This window comes from Heterocephalus glaber, unplaced genomic scaffold (assembly GCF_053883595.1).
Source record: "Heterocephalus glaber isolate CG9 unplaced genomic scaffold, H.glaber_assembly_v1.0 deba00000470, whole genome shotgun sequence".
In the NCBI taxonomy this organism is placed as follows: domain Eukaryota; kingdom Metazoa; phylum Chordata; class Mammalia; order Rodentia; family Bathyergidae; genus Heterocephalus; species Heterocephalus glaber.
This window is the reverse complement of record NW_028258145.1, coordinates 1,230,885-1,250,717: the sequence shown is the minus strand read 5'-3', so window position 1 is coordinate 1,250,717 and position 19,833 is coordinate 1,230,885. Positions and strand designations below refer to the sequence as shown.

At 39.8% G+C, this 19,833-nt stretch overlaps 1 protein-coding gene across 1 annotated transcript in view; it reads left to right on the top strand.

Moving 5' to 3' along the window:
* Acoxl (acyl-CoA oxidase like) overlaps window positions 1–19,833 on the top strand; it is a 352,250-nt gene that overhangs the window by 317,476 nt on the left and 14,941 nt on the right. The window contains 1 exon segment of the mRNA XM_087201767.1: window positions 169–270. Within this exon segment, the coding sequence (XP_087057893.1) occupies window positions 169–270 (102 nt within the window).

Below are 19,833 nucleotides of genomic sequence, written 5' to 3'. Positions count from 1 at the left end.
GTTTAAAAACAATAAAACATGCTACACATCAAAACATTACCATTTTACTTGAAGATAGTATTACGTGATTTTATAAAATGTGACACAGTGTTTCCTCTTGCCTCCTTCAATTCCGCACTTTCTAACACATTACTATTTGTCCATTTCTTTCCTCTTCCCCACCCTTAGTTTTGTCTGTTGTATGGAACCAAGCTGGTGTTCCAGGAGTGGGCCTGGTTTTTAGAGCATAAATATCTGACTCCCGTGGCCAGCATGAGGATCAGGAGTCAGGTAAGGAGCCCTGGGGTTCAGAAGAAACCTCCATGCACCAGTTGTTGGCTCTTTGCTTTCCTAGAAAACAGTCCTACCAGCTTTTTATCAGTTTCCACTCACAGACTTTTATGCCTCTGAGACTTCACATACATGTTTTCATTGCCTGCCATGATCATATTATGCTCCAGTTTAAGTGGCAAGGGAATGACTCAACTGTACATGAACTTTCTGACATGAAAAGCAGAAAGTTTTTTTACTTATCTTGTCAAAAAGAAATTACTAATGATCGTTTTTCTACTTGTGAGAAAACCTATACACTTATTTTTCATATCCAGAAAAACACCTGTTGTATGATAGCTACTGAGCCACTGAAAATGAAGGTAGGGCCAGAGAATAACCACCTACATGCTACTGAAAAGAAAAAGAATGTAAAACAGCATAATCATCAGTAAAACATACTTCTCAGTACCTCCTCTCTGCAGTCTGTCTTCGAAAGCTTTGCAGGTCTCTGTGTTCAAGGGAGGTCATTCTGTTTGGGGGCAGAAAACTGAGATTATGGCTAAAAGTATGTGTGATGTTGTTTTAGCCATTGTGTTGTTATGTCACAAGTGATCCCAAAACTTATGACTTAAAACAACCACCATGTATTATTTCTCACAATTCTACAGTCTAGACAGGATTCAGCTACATAGTTCTCCTGCTTCATGTGCAGTCTGATGGAGCTAAGTGTCCAAGATGACTTCTTCACTCTCAAGGCTGCCACCCCAGCTGGGATGCAGGAACAGATGGGGACTATTGAACCACTGTCTTCTCCCTGTGGCCTCACTTGAGTTTCCTCACATTACAGTAGTCACAGGGTAGTGGAATGTTTTGCATAATGTATGGTTTCTAAGATGGAGAGTGGAAGATGCAACATGATTTCCACAGTTATCATTCACTGAATCCTCATGGAAGCCTGGGAGATAGGTGGGAAGGAGCCAGCCTCTTCAGAATAAGCTCTGCCTGTAGGGTTAGAGCTAGGTTTCTCAGGCCTAAAGGAGTGGTTTAGAGCCTTCTTGGTCAGATTTCTGAGCTGCAAACTCGGCATGCACCCTTTTCTGGGATTTTTCTATTATTCCAAAAGATGGGAAAGTAGGAGAAGCTTTCTTTTCCCACTTGCACCACACTTTTGCAAGGATCTCAAAGCTCTAAGAAATTATTAGCAATTTTTCTTTACTAAAATGTCTAGGTCTTTTGGTCAATTGAAGATGCTAAATAGGAGCATGCTTGGAAAGATACATAACAGAGACTTGGGATGCTTGGTATCACTGAAAGTGATCTGTTTTCCCCTGGTATTTCTTCAAGTTTATTGATCTTCCTTTATCTAACATACTGGTTAACTCAGTCTCAAAATTTTTAAGTCCAATTTCTGGAATTTTGATTTTTAAAATTCTTTTTATTTATATTGTCCATGACACTTTCCAGTTTTCTATTTCCCAAAGATGATTCCATCTTGCCTTTTATTTCTTTACACACTGAAACATAATTTTCATAATCTGTAGCTAGTAATTCCAATATCTTAAGTCTTTGTATGTTTATTTCTTTTTGTCTGTTGCTTCTCCAATGTATCTAGTTATTTTTTATTGTGTGTTGCTCATTGTTTTTGAAGATGGAAGGTTCATATGAAGGCCAAACTGAAGTTACTTCCCCTTACAAGGCCCCTGAAGGTCCTCTCAGATTGAGACCCATCTTAACCCAAATTCAAAGCTTGAGGTTTCTTCAGACTCACATACTTGAAGTAAGGGTTAGAATTTCTTTATCCTCCCAAGCATTATAGTTCTTTGGCACCTCAGCTTATCGATGTAAGGGTCTCCTGGTAAATTTCTTGCCTAGAGGTGGCACTGGCTTTTTACTATCTTCACAACCTACCTCTCCTCAACTGTTATCAGGCTGTCAAAGAGAAAATTCAGATTTTCTGGAAAATGATGCCATCAGGGAAAATATAGTCTTCTTACTTATTTCTCTAGATTCCCATTTTAAATTTTGGCTTTATTGTTTGTTTGTTTTTGGTACCGGGGATCGAACTCGGGGCCTTGTGCTTGTGCAGCAGGGGGCAAAACCACTGAGCTAAATCCCTGGCCCCTTGGCTTTATTGTTTTTTCAGATCATTTGTTCTTTGAAGATATTTCTCTTTTTTTTCTCCAAATATTTTGGTTGTTTTCAATAGGAAAGTTGGTTTTAAAAAATTTCTATTATCAGAAAAAGAAAATCTCTTTAATATTGTTTCATATGACCTCAGGAAAACCTGTGTGTGCTTTTCATTATCCCTACACATCGATGTGGAAACTGACCCCCAGTGCAGCAAAGTAACTTGCCTAAGGGAAACACTCCTATCTTTCTGACTCCAAATATTTTCATTCAATGTATATGAATAATAATCATCATTAGCCAGTAACAGCAAGTATATTTAGTGACCAGTTCTTAGTTTCAAATACTATTTATCCAGAAAAGGAACCAGGATTCTTGGAGAATAGCTAATTCTATGGGTGGGACAGTACATATACAGAAATTCCCAATGGTCAAAACTAGAACAATCTGAATAACAAAATAAAGAATGTGGTATTGGATTATAAATCAAAGTATAGAATAATTAAACACAAGTCCATAATGTTATAGATGAATAATTAAATAAGTAAATAAATGAGGGGGGACAAGTCTTTTTTACAAAGAATTCCAAATAATATATGTAGATACTCCTTTCTCCTGGAGCTGACACTTAACCTCCCTTAACTCTGAGTGTGGCTTGGGACTTAAAGAATAGAGTACAGGAAGGGGAAATAGTTTACAGACATGGATGATGCACTTTAAATGAGGAAGTAAGTTTACTGTCACTGGTGACAGGAAGTTGTGTCCAGAGCATATGCCTCTGATATCAGAAGATAAGAAGAGCTCTTCCTTTCTCCCCTAAAACCCATAACTAATCATACAGAAGGTCTAATTATACAAAAACACATCCAGTAAAGCTGAACTGAGGATGGTCTACACAACATACCTGACAAGGACTCCTCAAAATTGGCAGTGCACAAAAGACAGGGAACAAAACCATCACAGATCAGAAGAGACTGAGGAGATATCATGATTCACTCCAGTGTTGTGTTCTGAACTGAATCCTGGAGCAGAAAACGGACTTCAGTAATGAAACTGGTGAGATCTTAATAAGTCTATAGTTTACCTACAAACCTAGGATTGGGTTTTTAGCTTTTACATACAATGGACCATAGTTACATGTGATATTAACATTAAGGAAACTGGGTGAAGGACATATGAGGACTCTGTATAACCTTTGGAACTTTTCTATAAATCTAAATATATACCAGAATAAAAAGTTTATTTAAAAGAAGCAATAAGCCTAAATTATAAAGCCTACTAGAACACCCAGGAGTTATATCAAAGCTGCAGTTTAATGATAAGTATAAATGCATATATTTATACTAAAACATTACTTTATTCTCAGAGACATCTTTAAGGTTAGAAAGGCTGATATAATCCCCATCTAACAAAAGAGCAAATTTTAAGAAACAGGGAAATTAAACAACTGTCCAATATTCTAGCTGAGCATAGAAACCTGAACTCCTATCCCAGAGAAGGATTAAGCCCGAGGCACTATCCCTTTGTAGGCCTCCTGTTCCTTTGGAGCACTACAGGTCCCTAAAAGACCTGCAGAGGTCACACACTTCCCCTATAGACCTACCCAGTGTCCTGATGTAGGCAAAAACTCATGCACATGTAGAGGAAGTAGCACAAGTACAATTGTCCAACTAAGGCACACAAGAAAAGGTATTGGGTTAATTTATTTTTTCAGTTCAAGCCAATCCCCTTTAGCCTTTCAGGCTCGATAACTAACTCTCTTCTTTGTCTGGGACTTCAGTGTTACTGGGCCATTCTCATTATCTTGGGTAAATCACCTTCAGCATGAATAGCCATCACTCCATGTAGCAATCTGAGCTTCACTTGCTCCTTAATTAGTGAGTGTCAAAGCTGAGGCTTCCTCAATGGGTTTCAGACTCTAGTGCCCACTGCTGTTCTAATGTCTCCAGGGCTGAGGAGCAGGATGAGCCTTCATTGGTGGACCTTAGCTCAAAGGTGATCCGGTGGTGGTCACCCAGGGCTCCATCATAACAAGGTCCCTTGTACAAGGTGCCCATGTCTTGTCCATTCTGTATAGAACAATTTTGTTCTTTGTTCTTGGAAAATTCAATGTCCAGGCATTATCATATTTCAGTCTGCATTAACCCACACATTTGTATTTATTTTGCTTCAGATAATTATCAGCCTTAAAAGAGTGACAACCAAGGCTCATTTTCAGGAAAAAAAGGACCCAACAGTTAATAATTTCATATCTCTGTTTAAAACACCAACTTCAGTTTGCTATAAAAAAAAAAGAAAAGAAGAATCTCAAGGTGGTATATTTTAATGAAAATGAATATTTGTGATTTGTGAGTGCATGCAGATCCCGGGGAGCAGCTGTGTGGCCCAGACCTGAATGATTGCAGGCAGATCCCACCCGGGGGTCCTCCCCAACACCAGAGGATCTGGCACTCACCCCACGCCCCCAGGCCAGGAGCCTGCCTAGAGAGGAGCTACATGGGCACATGGGCTTCACCCAGAGGCTCGCCATACCATTGGCCACAGCCAGGGACCCACCTGGAGAAGAGCTGCATAGGCATACAAACAAAACCCAGAGGCTCACCCCGATACCATTGATAAGTGCAAGGAGACCCTAGCCAAAACCTCTGCGGACAACAGAAACTGGGGTGCACAGCTCCCAACCCAAAGGCCCTCCCAGACAGTAGCTACATAGGGGCCCCAGCAAGAGGCATGCCTAGATAACATCCCAAGTGTGCTCAGGCCCAAGCCAGAAGCCTGACCAGAAAACAGGTAAGCTCAGGGATCTAGAAGGCCACCACTCTGAACCCAGGAATTGGTGTACTGATGAGCAGCAGAGTAAAGCCTGCCCAGTGGCTTGCTGAGAATTCAAGACCACTGGATGAGCAAAAAGTTGCCTCAACAAAGATACAGCAGGCAGCATCTGTTGAAATGAGAAGACATGTAAATGACTCCCAAAACCAAACTTCCAGATCACCTAAGGGAACCCCAAAGGGCAACAAGACAGAACAATTTGATACTCAACCACCTGGACTCCCTGAACTGGCAATGAAAGGGGATCTGGAAAAAATGAAATCAGAAATAATTTCTCAGATAACAGCAGAGATTGTGCCCATACTACAAGACATGATTAATAAATCTAGAGCAGACACAGATTTAAAAATAGAGGAGCTGAGGAATATGATGGAATCCCAACATAGGAAATAAATGGAATCCATAAAACAGATGCAAAACAGATTTCCAGGAGATTAAAAGCTCCATTGAAAATTTATGCAGCAGGATGTGCCAATGCGAGGATAGAATTTCAGATACAGAAGACAGGATTGCAATTAGGGAGCAGGAAAAGAAAAATTTCTTAAAAATAGTAAAAGACCATGTGAAATCAATCCAGCAGCTGCTAGATGATGCAAATAATAGCATAAGAATGACTGGAGTCAAGGAAGAAACAGGAGAGAGTGCAGATGACATAAAAAAACTGCTCACAAAAGTAATCCAGAAAACTTCCCAAGCAGAGGAAAAGAACTTGATATACAGATAAGTGAGGCATATAGGACTCAAAATAGCCTTGACCAAAAAAAATCTACACATAGGCATATAATTGTTAAGATTCCAGAAACCCAACAGAAGAACAAAATTCTACAAGCAGTTAGAGAAAAAGAAACAAATCACATACAAAGGAAACCCCATCAGAATCACAGCAGACTGGCCCTACCGAGGTCCCCAGTCATGCGGACAACACCAAATAAGCCCGCTGCAGACAGGCAGGTCTGTGCATGCCCTACCGAGGTCCTGAGTTGCTCAGAAGATGCCGAATCACCTTGCTGCAGACAGGCAGGTCTGCCCACACCCTACGGAGGTCCCTAGTCACGCAGAAGATGCTGAATCACCCCACTGCAGACAGGCAGCCACCTAGTTCCACACTACAAAGATGCAGAGGACACCAGACCACCAGACCAAGGTACTGAGTCCCAGTGTTCCTGGCCCAGAGGTAGGGGCTTCTGAGACGCCATCCCACTGCTCCTGGTCCAGAGGAAGGGACTTCCCAGTCACCATCACTCCCGCTGCTTCCAGCCCAGAGGAAGGGGCTTCGAGGACACCATCTCTCCCACTGCTCCCGGCCCAGGGGTAGGGGCTTCTGAGATGTCATCCCACTGCTCCTGGTCCAGAGGAAGGGGCTTCCTGGCCACCATCCCTCCCGCTGCTCCCAGCCCACAGGAAAGGGCTTTTGGGCCACCATCCAGGCCCCTGTCCCACCTCTCCCAGCTCAGAGGAGGTAATCCGTGCAGGCACTAACAGCCCCCCGCCCCAGTCGAAATGAGAAAACATGTAAATAAGTCTCAAAAGCAGACTTCCAGATCACCTACAGCAACCCCAAAGGGAAATGAGATGGAACACTGTGATACTCAACCACCTGGACCCACTGAACTGGCAACAAAACGGGATCTGGAAAAAATGAAATCAGAAATAATTTCTCAGATAACAGGAGAAATTGTGCCCCTAGTTCAAGACATGATTAATAAATCTAGAGAGGAGCTGAGGAACATGATGGAATCCCAACATAAGAAACAAATGGAATCCATAAAACAGATGCAAATAGATTTCCAGGACATGAAAAACTCCATTGAAAGTCTACACAGCAGAATGAACCAATGTGAGGACAGAACTTCAGATATAGAAGAAAACATTGCAATCAGTGACCAGGAAAAGAAAAATTGCTTCAAAATTATAAGGGAACATGAGAAATCAATCCAGCAGCTGCTAGATGATGCAAAGAAGAATAACATAAGACTGATTGGAATCAATGAAGAAACAGGAGAGAGTGGAGATGACATAAAAAAATCTCTTCACAGAAATAATGGCAGAAAACTTCCCAAGCAGGGGAAAAGAGCTTGACATACAGATAAGTGAGGCATATAGGACTCCAAATAGCCTTGATCAAAAAAATCTACACATAGGCATATAACTGGTAAGATTCCAGAAACACAACAGAAGAACAAAGTTCTCCAAGCAGTCAGAGAAAAGAAAGAAATCACATACAAAGGAAAGCCCATCAGAATCACAGCAGACTTCTCAACACAAATCATCAAGGCAAGAAGAGCTTGGAGTGACATATTCCAAGCCCTAAAAGAAAACAGCCTCCAACCCAGATGTACCCTGCAAAACTATCTTTCAAAATGGATGGAGAAATAAGATACTTTCATGACAAAGAGCACCTTAGGAACTTCGTGAATACCAAACCAGCACTCCAAAGAATTTTACACAATGTCCTGGGAACAGACATTGAGGATCACAACCCCAGGAAGCAAAGCAGAATGAACCCATCTGGCATGACAAGAAATTAAATGTAAAGGGGGAGAACCCAACAAAAAGAAAAAGTCATGGCAATGACAAGTCAATACATTTCAGTTATAACCATCAATGTTAATGGTCTCAATTCACCAATCTAAAGAAATAGACTGGCAGAATGGGTCAAGAAGCAAAATCCAACAATATGCTGCATACAAGAAACACACTTCATTCAAAAAGAAACTCATAGACTGAAAGTTAAAGGGTGGAAAACAATACTCCATGTGACAGGAACCTGAAAAAAAGCAGGAGTAGCTATCCTCTTGGCAGATCAAGTAGATTTCAAACCAACACTGATTAAGAGAGACGAAGAAGGACACTACATCCTTGTAAAGGGAAGAATCCAAGAGGAAGAGATGACAATCATAAATATCTATGCACCAAACACTAGTGCACCCACCTATATAAAACAAATACTAATGGACATGAAAAGTCATCTATGCACTAATACAATTGTAGTGGGGGACCTCAACACCCCACTGTCACAAATAGATAGATCAACTACACTAAAAATAAGTAATGAAATACTAGAACTCAATCGAACTCTTGAACAAATGAACTTAACAGATGTTTACAGAGTCTTCCACCCCACAAAATCAGAATACACATTCTTCTCAGCTACACATGGGTCATTCTCCAAAATAGACCACATACTCACACATACAACAAGTTTAAGTAAGTGCAAAGGAATTGAACTTATCCCCTGTATATTATCAGACCATAGTGCGATGAAATTGGAGATCCATAGCAAAAGAAACTCAAAAAATTTCATGAACATGTGGAAATTGAACAACACACTTCTGAATAACCAATGGTTCACAGAGGAAATTAAAGAAGAAAACAGACAGTTCCTTCAATTAAATGACAATGACAATACAACATATCGGAATCTATGGGACACAATGAAAGCAGTCTTAATGAGGGAAATTCATAGCAGTGAATACGCATATTAGGAAAACAGAACGAGCCCAATTAAACAACCTGATGCTGAACCTCAAGCTTCTAGAAAAAGAAGAGCAGGACAACCCCAAAGCTCATACAAGGGAGGAAATTATAAAGATCAGAGGAGAAATCAATGCAATGGAGACTAAGAGAACGATACAAAAAATCAATGAAGCCAAGAGTTGGTTCTTCAAAAGAATCAACACAATTGACAAACCTTTAGCCAATCTTGCCAGAAAAAGGAAAGGAAAGGCCCAAATCCAGGCAATTAGGAATGAAAAGCATGAAATTACAACAGACCCAGCAGAAATCCAGAGGATCATCAATACCTACTTCCAGAACCTATACACCAATAAGATGGACAACACAGAAGAAATGGGCAGATTCCTAGATACATATGAATTACCAAAGTTGAACAAAGAAGACCTAAAAATTCTGAACAACCCAATATCAACCAATGAAATTGAAAATGTAATAAAAAACTTATCAACTAAGAAAAGCCCAGGCCCTGATGGCTTCACTGCTGAATTCTACAAGACATTTAGAGAGGAACTGCTGCCACTACTGTTTAAACTCTTCAATGAAATTGAAAGGGAAGCAATATTCCCAAATTCATTCCTGGGAGCAAGCATCACCTTGATCCCCAAAGCAGAGAAAGACCCAACTGAAAAAGAGAACTATAGGCCAATCTCACTAATGAACATAGATGCAAAAATCCTTAATAAGATAATGGCAAACAGAATGCAGAAGATCATCAAGAAGATCATACACCCTGATCAAGTGGGATTCATCCCAAGGATGCAGGGATGGTTCAATATACGAAAAGCAATTAATGTAATACACTATATCAATAGAGCCAAGGACAAAAATCATATGATTATCTCCATAGACACAGAAAAAGCATTTGACAAAATCCAACATGCATTTATGATAAAAACCCTACAAAAAATTGGAATAGATGGTCTCTACCTCAATCTGAAAAAAGCCATCTATGAAAAACCAACAGCCAATATTATACTAAATGGTCAAAAACTGAAATCCTTCACACTAAAATCAGGAACAAGACAAGGATGTCCACTATCACCACTCTTGTTCAATATAGTTCTGGAAACATTAGCCACGGCAATTAGACAAGAGAAAGAAATAAAAAGAATAAAGATAGGAAATGAAGAAGTCAAATTGTCATTATTTGCAGATGACATGATACTCTATATAGAAGACCCCAAGAACTCCACCAAAAGTCTTCTAGACTTAATAACCAAATTCAGTCAAGTAGCTGGTTACAAGGTCAACACACAAAAATCAATAGCTTTCCTCTACACCAATGACAGACTCACTGAGAGAGAAATAGGGCAAATAATTCCTTTCACAATAGCATCCAAAAAACTGAAATACCTAGGAATCATCCTAATGAAAGAAATCAAAGATCCCTTCTCTGAAAACTATGGGACTCTGAAAAGAGAGATTGAAGATGATATCAGAAAATGGACAGACATCCCCTGCTCCTGGGTAGGAAGGATTAATATAGTGAAAATGGCCATACTTCCAAAACTGCTATATAGATTTAATGCAATTCCAATTGAGATCCCAGGAGCACACTTCACAGACCTTGAGAAAACAATCCAAAAATTCATTTGGAGCAAGAAGAGACCTAGAATAGCAAAAGCAATTCTAGGTAACAGAGACATGGCAGGGGGTATCACAATTCCCAACCTGCAACTATACTACAAAGCTACTGTGATTAAAAACAGCATGGTACTGGCAAAGAAACAGACTTAAGGACCAGTGGAACAGATTAGAAGATGCAGAAACAACGCCAGACACACTCAGCCATCTCATCTTAGGCAAAGGAGCCAAATACCCTCACTGGAGGAAAGATAGCCTCTTTAATAAATGATGCTGGAAAAATTGGGCTTCAACTTGCCAAAGATTACAACTAGACCTGTATCTCTCACCATGCACTAAATTAAAATCAAAATGGATTAAAGATCTAAATATTAAAATAGAAACTCTGAACCAGTTGGAACAGAGGTTAGGTAGAACCCTTGAAGACATCAGTGTAGGAAAAGATTTTATGAACAAAACTTCAGTTGCCCATGAACTAGCACAAACAATCAACAAATGGGATCTCTTCTTATTAAAAGGCTTCTGCACAGCAAGAGAAACCACCAGCAGTGTGAAGACACAAGCCACAACATGGGAAAAAATCTTCACCTGCTCTTCCTCAGACAAAGGTCTACTATCTCTAATCTATAAAGAACTTAAAAAGATCAGACATCCCAAATTTAAAGACCCAATCCAAAAATGGGCATCTGAAATGAACAGACATTTCTCAGACAAAGAAGTAGAAATAGCAAATAAATACATGAAAAAATGTTCAAAATCACTGGTCATTCGAGAGATGCAAATGAAAACAATGCTGAGATTCTACTTCACTCCAGAAAGAATGGCTGCTATCATGAAATCAACCAATAACAAATGCTGGTGGGGCTGTGGGGAAAGAGGAACCCAGCTCCACTGCTGGTGGGAGTGTAGACTGGTGCATACACTGTGGAAATCAGTGTGGAGATACCTCAAAGAACTAGAACTGGAAGTCCCATTTGACTCCGCTATTCCGCTGCTGGGGATCTTCCCCAAAGAATTAAAAGAATCATACCACAGTGATGTATGTGTGCCCAGGTTCATAGCAGCAGAGTTTGTCATAGCTAAAACTTGGAAAAAGCCCAATGCCCATCAACTGTAGACTGGATAAAGAAAATGTGGGGGTTTTTTATAAAATGGAGTACTACTCAGTCATAAAAAATGAGAAATTAGAGACATTTATAGCTAAGTGGATGCACATTGAGGCAATACTCTTAAGTGAAATAAACAGGACACACATGTGTAAATACCGAATAGTTTCTCTGGTGTGAGAAACTGAAAGTGTAAATAAGGACTAAGTGCATAATAGGTAATGTGAAATAGGAAGAAAAGGGGCAAAGGGGAAGGAAGTGGGAGGGCTAGGGGAAAGGATAGAAGGGAATGGGATTAATATGAGAAAATGGAAAAATAGGAACAAAATCTTTGTAAATAGGGAGGACTGGAGGGGTTGAAGGGAGAACTGGGCAAGGGTGAAAAATAAGAACCCAGAGAGACTATGTAAAGTTGCAAATTTCCAATGATGAATGTCATTATACTGTATACCTAAAATGTACCAATGATTAGAATGAATAATCGATAATGTAAAATAGGAAGAAAAGGTCCAAAGGGGTAGGGGTAGTGGGAGAGGCAGGGGAAAGGAAAGAAGGGAAAGGAAAAATGATGAGAAATGGAAAAAATAGAAATAAAGTCTTTGTAAATAGAGAAGGGTGGAGGGGGTGAAGGGAGGGCTAGGAATGGGGAAAAAATAAGAACCAAAATACATTATATAAAGGTACAATTCCCAATGAGAAATGTAATTGTGTTGTATACCTACAATGTACCAATAAAAGAATTTAATACCAAAAAAAAAAAAAAGAAAACATAACTAAAAACTTACCAACTAACAAAAGCCTGGGTCCCAATGGCTTCACTGCCGAATTCTACAAGATATATAGAGAGGAACTACTGCCACTACTGTTTAAACTCTTCAATGAAACTGAAAGGGGAGCAATACTCCCAAATTCATTCCTGGAAGCAAACATCACCTCGATCCCCAAAGCAGAGAAAGACCCAACCGAAAAGGAGAAGTATAGGCCAATCTCACTAATGAACATAGATGCAAAAATCCTTAATAAGATACTGGCAAATAAAATGCAAAATATCATCAAGAAGATCGTACACCCTGACAAAATGGGATTCATCCTAGGGATGCAGGGATGGTTCAATATATGAAAATCAATCAATATAATACACTGTATCAATAGTGCAAGGGACAAAATCCATATGATCATATCAATAGATACAGAAAAAGCATTTGACAAAATCCAACAGGCATTTATAATAAAAACCTCACAAAAAATCAGAATAGATGGTCTCTACCTCAATCTGATAAAAGCCATCTATGAAAAACCAGCAGCCAATATCATACTAAATGGTCAAAAACTGAAATCCTTCACACTAAAATCAGGAACAAGACAAGGATGTCCACTATCACCACTCCTGTTCAATATAGTTTTGGAAGCATTAGCCACAGCAATTAGACAAGAGAAAGAAACAAAAAGAATAAAGATAGGAAATGAAGAAGTCAAATTGTCATTATTTGCAGATGACATGATACTCTATATAGAAGACCCCAAGAACTCCACCAAAAGTCTTCTAGACTTAATAACCAAATTCAGTAGAGCAATTGGGTACAAGGTTAACACACAAAAATCAATAGCTTTTCTCTACACGAGCAACAGACTCGCTGAGACAGAAATAGGGCAAACAATTCATTTCACAATAGCATCCAAAACACTGAAATACCTAGGAATCAACTAAACAAAAGAAAGCAAAGACCTCTTTTTTGAAAACTGTAGCACTCTGTAAAGAGAGATTGAAGATGATATCATAAAATGGAAAGACATCCCCTGCTTCTAGGTAGGAATGATCAACATAGAGAAAATGGCCATACTTCCAAAACTGCTATATAGATTCAATGCAATCTCAATTGAAATCCCTGCAGCATACTTCACGGACCTTAAGAAAACAATCCAAAAATTCATTTGGAACAAGAAGAGACCCAGAATACCAAAAGCAATTCTAGGCAACAGAGGGGTATCACAACCCCCAACTTGAAAACTATACTACAAAGCTACTGTGGTAAAAACAGCATGATACTGGCAAAGAAACAGACCTGAGGACCAGTGGAACAGATTAGAAGATGCAGAATCAACGCCAGACACACTCAGCCACCTCATCTTCAACAAAGGAGCCAAACACCCTCACTGGAGGAAAGATAGCCTCTTTAATAAATGGTGCTGGAGAAATTGGGTTTCATCTTGCCAAAGACTAAAACTAGACCTATATCTCTTACCATGCACTAAACTAAAATCCAAATGGATTAAAGATCTAAATATTAAAACAGAAACACAAAACCGGCTGGAACAGAGGTTAGGAAGAACCGTTGAAGACAATGGTGTAGGAAAAGATTTTATGAACAAAACCCCGGTTGCCCATGAACTAGCACAAACTATCAACAAGTAGGATCTCTTCTTACTAAAAAGGTTCTGCACAGCAAGAGAAACCACCAGCAGTGTGAAGAGACAAACCACAATGTGGGAAAAAATTTTTCACCTTCTATTCCTCAGACAAAGGTCTACTGTCTAGAATCTAGAAAGAACTTTAAAAAATCAGACCTCCCAAATTTTAAGATCCAGTGCAAAAATGGACATCGGAAATGAACAGACATTTCTCAGACAAAGAAGTAGAAATGGCAAATAAACATATGAAAAAATGTTCAACATCACTGGTCATTTGAGAGATGCAAATGAAAACAACACTGAGATTCCACCTCACTCCAGAAAGAATGGCTGGCATCATGAGATCAACCAATAACAAATGCTGGGGCCTGTGGGGAAAGAGGAACCCTGCCCCACTGCTGGTGGGAGTGTAGACTGGTGCAACCACTGTGGAAATCAGTATGGAGATACCTCAAAGAACTAGGACTGGAAGTCCCATTTGACCCAGCTATTTCCCTGCTGGGTATCTTCCCCAAAGAATTAAAAGAATCATACCACAGTGATATATGTGCACCCGTGTTCATAGCAGCACAATTTGTAATAGCTAAAACTTGGAAACAGCCCAAATGCCCATCAACTGGAGATTGGATAAAGAAAATTTTTTTTTCTTAAATGGAGTACTACTCAGCCATAAAAAATGAGAAATTAGAGACATTTATTGCTAAATGGATGCACATTGAGGTGATACTCTTAAGTGAAATAAATAGGACACACATGTGTAAATACCAAATAGTTTCTCTAGTGTGAGAAACTAAGAGTGTAAAGAAGGACTAAAAGGTATAATAGATAATGTGAAATAGGAAGCAAAGGGGCAAAGGGGAAGGAGAAGTGGGAGGGGTAGGGGAAAGGAAAGAAGGGAATGGAATTAATATGAGAAAGTGAACAAAAAGAAACAAAGTCTTTGTAAATAGGGACGGATGGAGGGGTTGAAGGGAGGGCAAAGGAAGGGGGAAAAATAAGAACCAAGAATGATTATGTAAAGGTGCAAATTTTCAATGATGAATGTCATTATATTGTATACATAAAATGTACCAATAAAATAAAATTTTTTTAAAAGTATGGTGCAGGCATGAAGTCAAACATATACTCAGTGGAGTACAACTGAGAGTCCATAAAAAGAAAAGAAATTCAGGTTTTTCTGTATTTGAAGCTAACATTACTTGCTTTGCCTATTTCTTTGGGGTATTGAAACAATCTAGTGAGGGGGAATGAGTATTGAAGAGTTTTGAAATCATGATGTTGTTCTAGAGGTAGTATGGTTATCTGCCTGCTAGGGATGTTCTTAGTTCCAGGTCTGTCAGGATTGCCACATCCCTGAGACCAGATGTACCCAGAAGCTCTTGCTCAGGGGACTGGATGTGCTGGGTTTGGTGCATGACACAGACTTCCAGCCTCTGGTTTAGGCTCTTCTAACTGGGTTAACTATAATGGGTTAAATAGTGTTCTTCCCATATCCATGTCCTCCTCCAACCTCAGATTGTGAACTATGAAAGTAGAGTCTTTCACTGGCATAGGAAAAGATTTTATGAACAAAACCTTAGTATTGCAGGAACTAGCACAAAGAATCAACAACTGGGATCTCATCTTAGTAAAAAGCTTCTGCACTGCAAGAGAAACCACCAACAGAGCTAAGAGACAAACTACAATGTGGGAAAAAAATTTTAGCAGCTGTACCTCAGACAAAGGACTACTATGTAGAATATATAAAGAACTGAAAACAATCAGACCCCTCAAATTCAAAGACCCAATTCAAAAATGAGCATCTGAAATAAACAGACATTTCTCAGACAAAGAAGTAGAAATGGCAAATAAATATATGAAAAAATGTTCAACATCACTGGTCATTTGAGAGATGCAAATGAAAACAACACTGAGATTCCACCTCACCCCAGAAAGAATGGCTGGCATCATGAGATCAACCAACAACAAATGCTGGCAGGGCTGTGGGGAAAGAGGAACCCTGCCCCACTGCTGGTGGGAGTGTAGACTGGTGCAACCACTGTGGAAATCAGTATGGAGATACCTCAAAGGACTAGGACTGGAAGTCCCATTTGAACCAGCTATTTCCCTGTTGGATATCTTCCCCAAAGAATTAAAGAATTATACCACAGTGATATATGTGCACTCATGTTCATAGCAGCACAATTTGTAATAACTAAAGCTTGGAAACAACTCAACTGCCCATCAACTGGAGACTGGATAAACAAAATGTGGGGTTTTTAATAAAATGGAGTATTACTCAGCCATAAAGAATGGGAAACTAGAGACATTTATAGCTAAATGAATGAGCATTGAGGTGATACTCTTAAGTGAAATAAATAGGAGGGCCGGGGATTTAGTTCAGTGGTTCTGCCGCCTGCATCACAAGAGCAAGGTCCCGAGTTCGATCCCCCGTACCAAAAAAAAAAGAAAGAAAGAAAGAAAGAAGACACACATGTGTAAATACTGAATAGTTTCTCTAGTATGAGAAACTGAAAGTGTAAATAAGGACTAACAGGTATAATAGGTAATGTGAAATAGGAAGAAAATGTGCAAAGGGGAAGGGAAAATGGGAGGGGTAGGGAAAATGAAAGAAGGGAATGGAATTAATATGAGAAAAAGAAAAAATGGAAACAAAGTCTTTGTAAATAGGGAGGGATGGAGGGGTTGAAGGGAGAGAAGGGGAATTGGGTAAAAATAAGAACCAAGAAGGATTATGTAAAGGCACAAATTTCCAATGATGAATGTCATTATATTGCCTACCTTAAATGTACCAATATAATTAATAAAAACAATATACAGGGGCGGGGGGGAGAAAATGACTATTTGTTTGTGAGTCTCTTACTTTATTTTACACCATCCCTTAATGTCAAAGGAGGTTTTAGGTAGAGCAAACCTACTTTTGCTCCCTGGGCACAGCTGGCCTTTTCTGGCAGTGGCCACCAGCATTGAAAGATTCGCTGTCAATGACAAATGGAGAAGAGACAAGTACATGTAGACACACAGCCAGGTCACACTAGGTAATCAACACAGAAGAGAGCTCTTTAGTCTATGTGTGCTAGAAGAGCCACAGCCCAGCTGTGGGTTGCTGATCAAAAAAGGACTCTATTCACTGTGGTGAAAATAATACTTAGCAAAATGTTGAATCAGGTTCTATTTCCTGCCTGAACTCAAATAATGGAACCATATGAGAATGCAGGTGATAAAGGACCAATAGGGAAGTAAGGGAGGGCTGCAAAATCCAGACACAGAAAAGAGGAGGACCACACTTCCACCTCTCAGAGGCCATGGAAATTGCCTATGAAAGTAGCAGTGTTAAAAAACCAAAAACTCACTCATGAAAAGAGAAAATAAATGTTGATCATGACTATGTCCAAAAAACCTTGACAGCTCCTCATACTCGATCACATTGCAGCAATAGCTCTGACTTCATCCAAATGTTGCCTTAATGTCCTATTTCAGTCATGACCTGTCACTTCCCAGTCTCTCTTCCCACCCTAGTCTTCCTCCCATGCCTCTTAGACTGTTTTCATTTTGGTGCACCGAGTGCAAAATGAAATTCAGGTTCTCCAGCACAAGCCCAGGTCCTGTTTTGTAGCCTTGTTGGTAGGTGGCTACAGACCCAGCAGCCTCAGCCTGCCCCATGGAAAGGAACTGTTCATTTTCTCCCTGAGTGGGTGAGAGCTTCTCCAGAGCCCAGTAAGGGCCTGTAAAATCTGGGTTCTTTGGCTATTTCTGCTCAGGTCTAAAATGACCACTAAGGCTTGAGTTTTAATTTCAGGTCATTCAATCAAATGACTTAATCATTGAGAAGGAAAAGCATCCAAGCCTGTTGGGTGATAGAGAGGTCATTCAAATAGTTCTGAGTGAACATAGCCCTTGGTGTATTGATTTATTCTTAGGAGATGTAGCTTGCAGTAAGAATGTGTAGAAAGGTGACAGACCCCAATCCTCAAAGTCAGGATGCTGCTGGCTTCATTTGAATTTAAAGATGAATTGCGCTCCTTTATCACATTATTGACATTATATTATTTGTTATTATGTACTTATATTACATTATCACATTTATTTACTTAAAATAAATTATCTTTTATTTTGGACTGAGCAAAGAATATAAATGCAGATGTTCGTGGTAGAAAGATTCAGGGTAAAAACAAAAAGATTCAGGGAAAAATTTAGGAAAGAGCTCTAAGCTGAAAACATGGTGTCGGGATACTAGCCCTTCTCTTCAAATCTTAGCTTTGAGAACATATACCCCAATTTTGGAACCCATGAGCCTTAGCAAGGGTACATGTGCCCTTCACTTCCTCCAAAGGCAGTGCTGACTGTTTCCTATGTTACATTGAATGTTTCCTTTTAGGGAACACACAGATTTCCCATTCTTCCTTTTTCCCTTCTTCAAACCACCTGGACCAAGGCAGTTAGATAGGTGTCCAGATGTCAGAATCCAATGGAACACAAACTGAGGTTTTAGACAGAGCATCTTGAAAACATTCATGGGAATAAGAAAGGAAGGTGATGTTCCTCAGTCCCTCAGCCTCCCCTCTCTTGCCTTTCTTTGTAAGGAATTTGAGCAAAGACCTCTATTTCTCCTACCCAGTTAAGCCCATCCCACTTGGCTGCAAGCAAGTGATTCCATGATAAGAACCCCTGACCACACTATGTAGGGCAAGGGGAAGCAGGTTCAGGAATGAGCACGGGGTCTACTCTTTTGGGGTGCGGAAGGACACCTTCTGCTTGGTAGCTGTGGTCATGGAGTCAGGGATGTTGTTGGAACAACATTGCAATGGACCAGTCCTACTGGGAATGCAACCGAGTCAAATTCTAAACTTCTCTTTGATTTGAAAGCATCATCAAAATTTGTTTAAATCTACTGTCACCTCTATAGAATTGCTGGTACATCTCCAGGGGACAGCAGGAACCAACTAGAAAGAGTATTCCAATCCACCTTGTTTTCCCTAAACCAAAGACCTTTAAAGGAGGGAGATGGGAAAAACATGGGAACTAACAGAGTGCTGCTAGGAAAGGGAGAAATACCTCCTCTCCCCACCCCACCCCCTTCGACTCCTGACCCATGCATGCTCCTCACTGATGTAACACCCGTGGTTGAACCTATAAATGCAGGTCATTCAACAGAGGTTAAGAAAACAGAAGTGAGATTTAGTTTCTCCAGTGTGGCCAGTAAAAGGGACCTGGAGGTCATCCCCACCCCCACAATCCCAGTTTCCGCATGGCAGCCACCTGGTGAGCCCTCACACCCCACAGTGAACCTTTGTGTGTCTGGGAAGTGAACAGAGATCATTCTATTTCCTTCATTCACAAGCAACCTGTTATAACTGCAGAGAGAACAAGTTGTTTTGCTGAGTTCCAGCCTCCGAGATTGGCAGCTGTATTATCCTGAGCTCATCATGGAAATGTTTAAAATGCAGGGCAATGGGGCGCCATTCTCCATGAATGTTTTTGGGTTCACACCATTGACCCAGAATTTCTGATAGGTGAAAGGTGTTCCTAAAGGAAGTTGTGTAACACAACAAAGACCTTTCAAGAGCTAGAATTCAGCTGAGTCCAACCAGACCCCAGTCATAATTAAAGACAAGTTGTATTATGATTCTAAGAAATTTAGATAAATTATTGAACCTGAAACAAAAGTGATCCCCAGTATATCCAATTTATATACCTTACTATTACAGCTACAAAATTAACATATTTTATAAAATAAAATATTTGTCATTGCTTTTTATTTTTCTGATGGTAACTTAACCATTTTTCTTGGATTTTAGAAAAAAATAGTGTCTGTGGCTTACTCCACTTTCTCTCACCTCTGGGGGACTCAGCAGCATGTAAGGATGACCCCATTTTAAGGCACAAAGAAGGGACAGGACTTACTTGTGAGAACGCATACATCTGTGGAAACTGAGACTATTCTGCAACTTCCTCCTTTGGACAGCTATTTTTTCATATCACAGATTCTGGCTTGAACCAGCAGGCA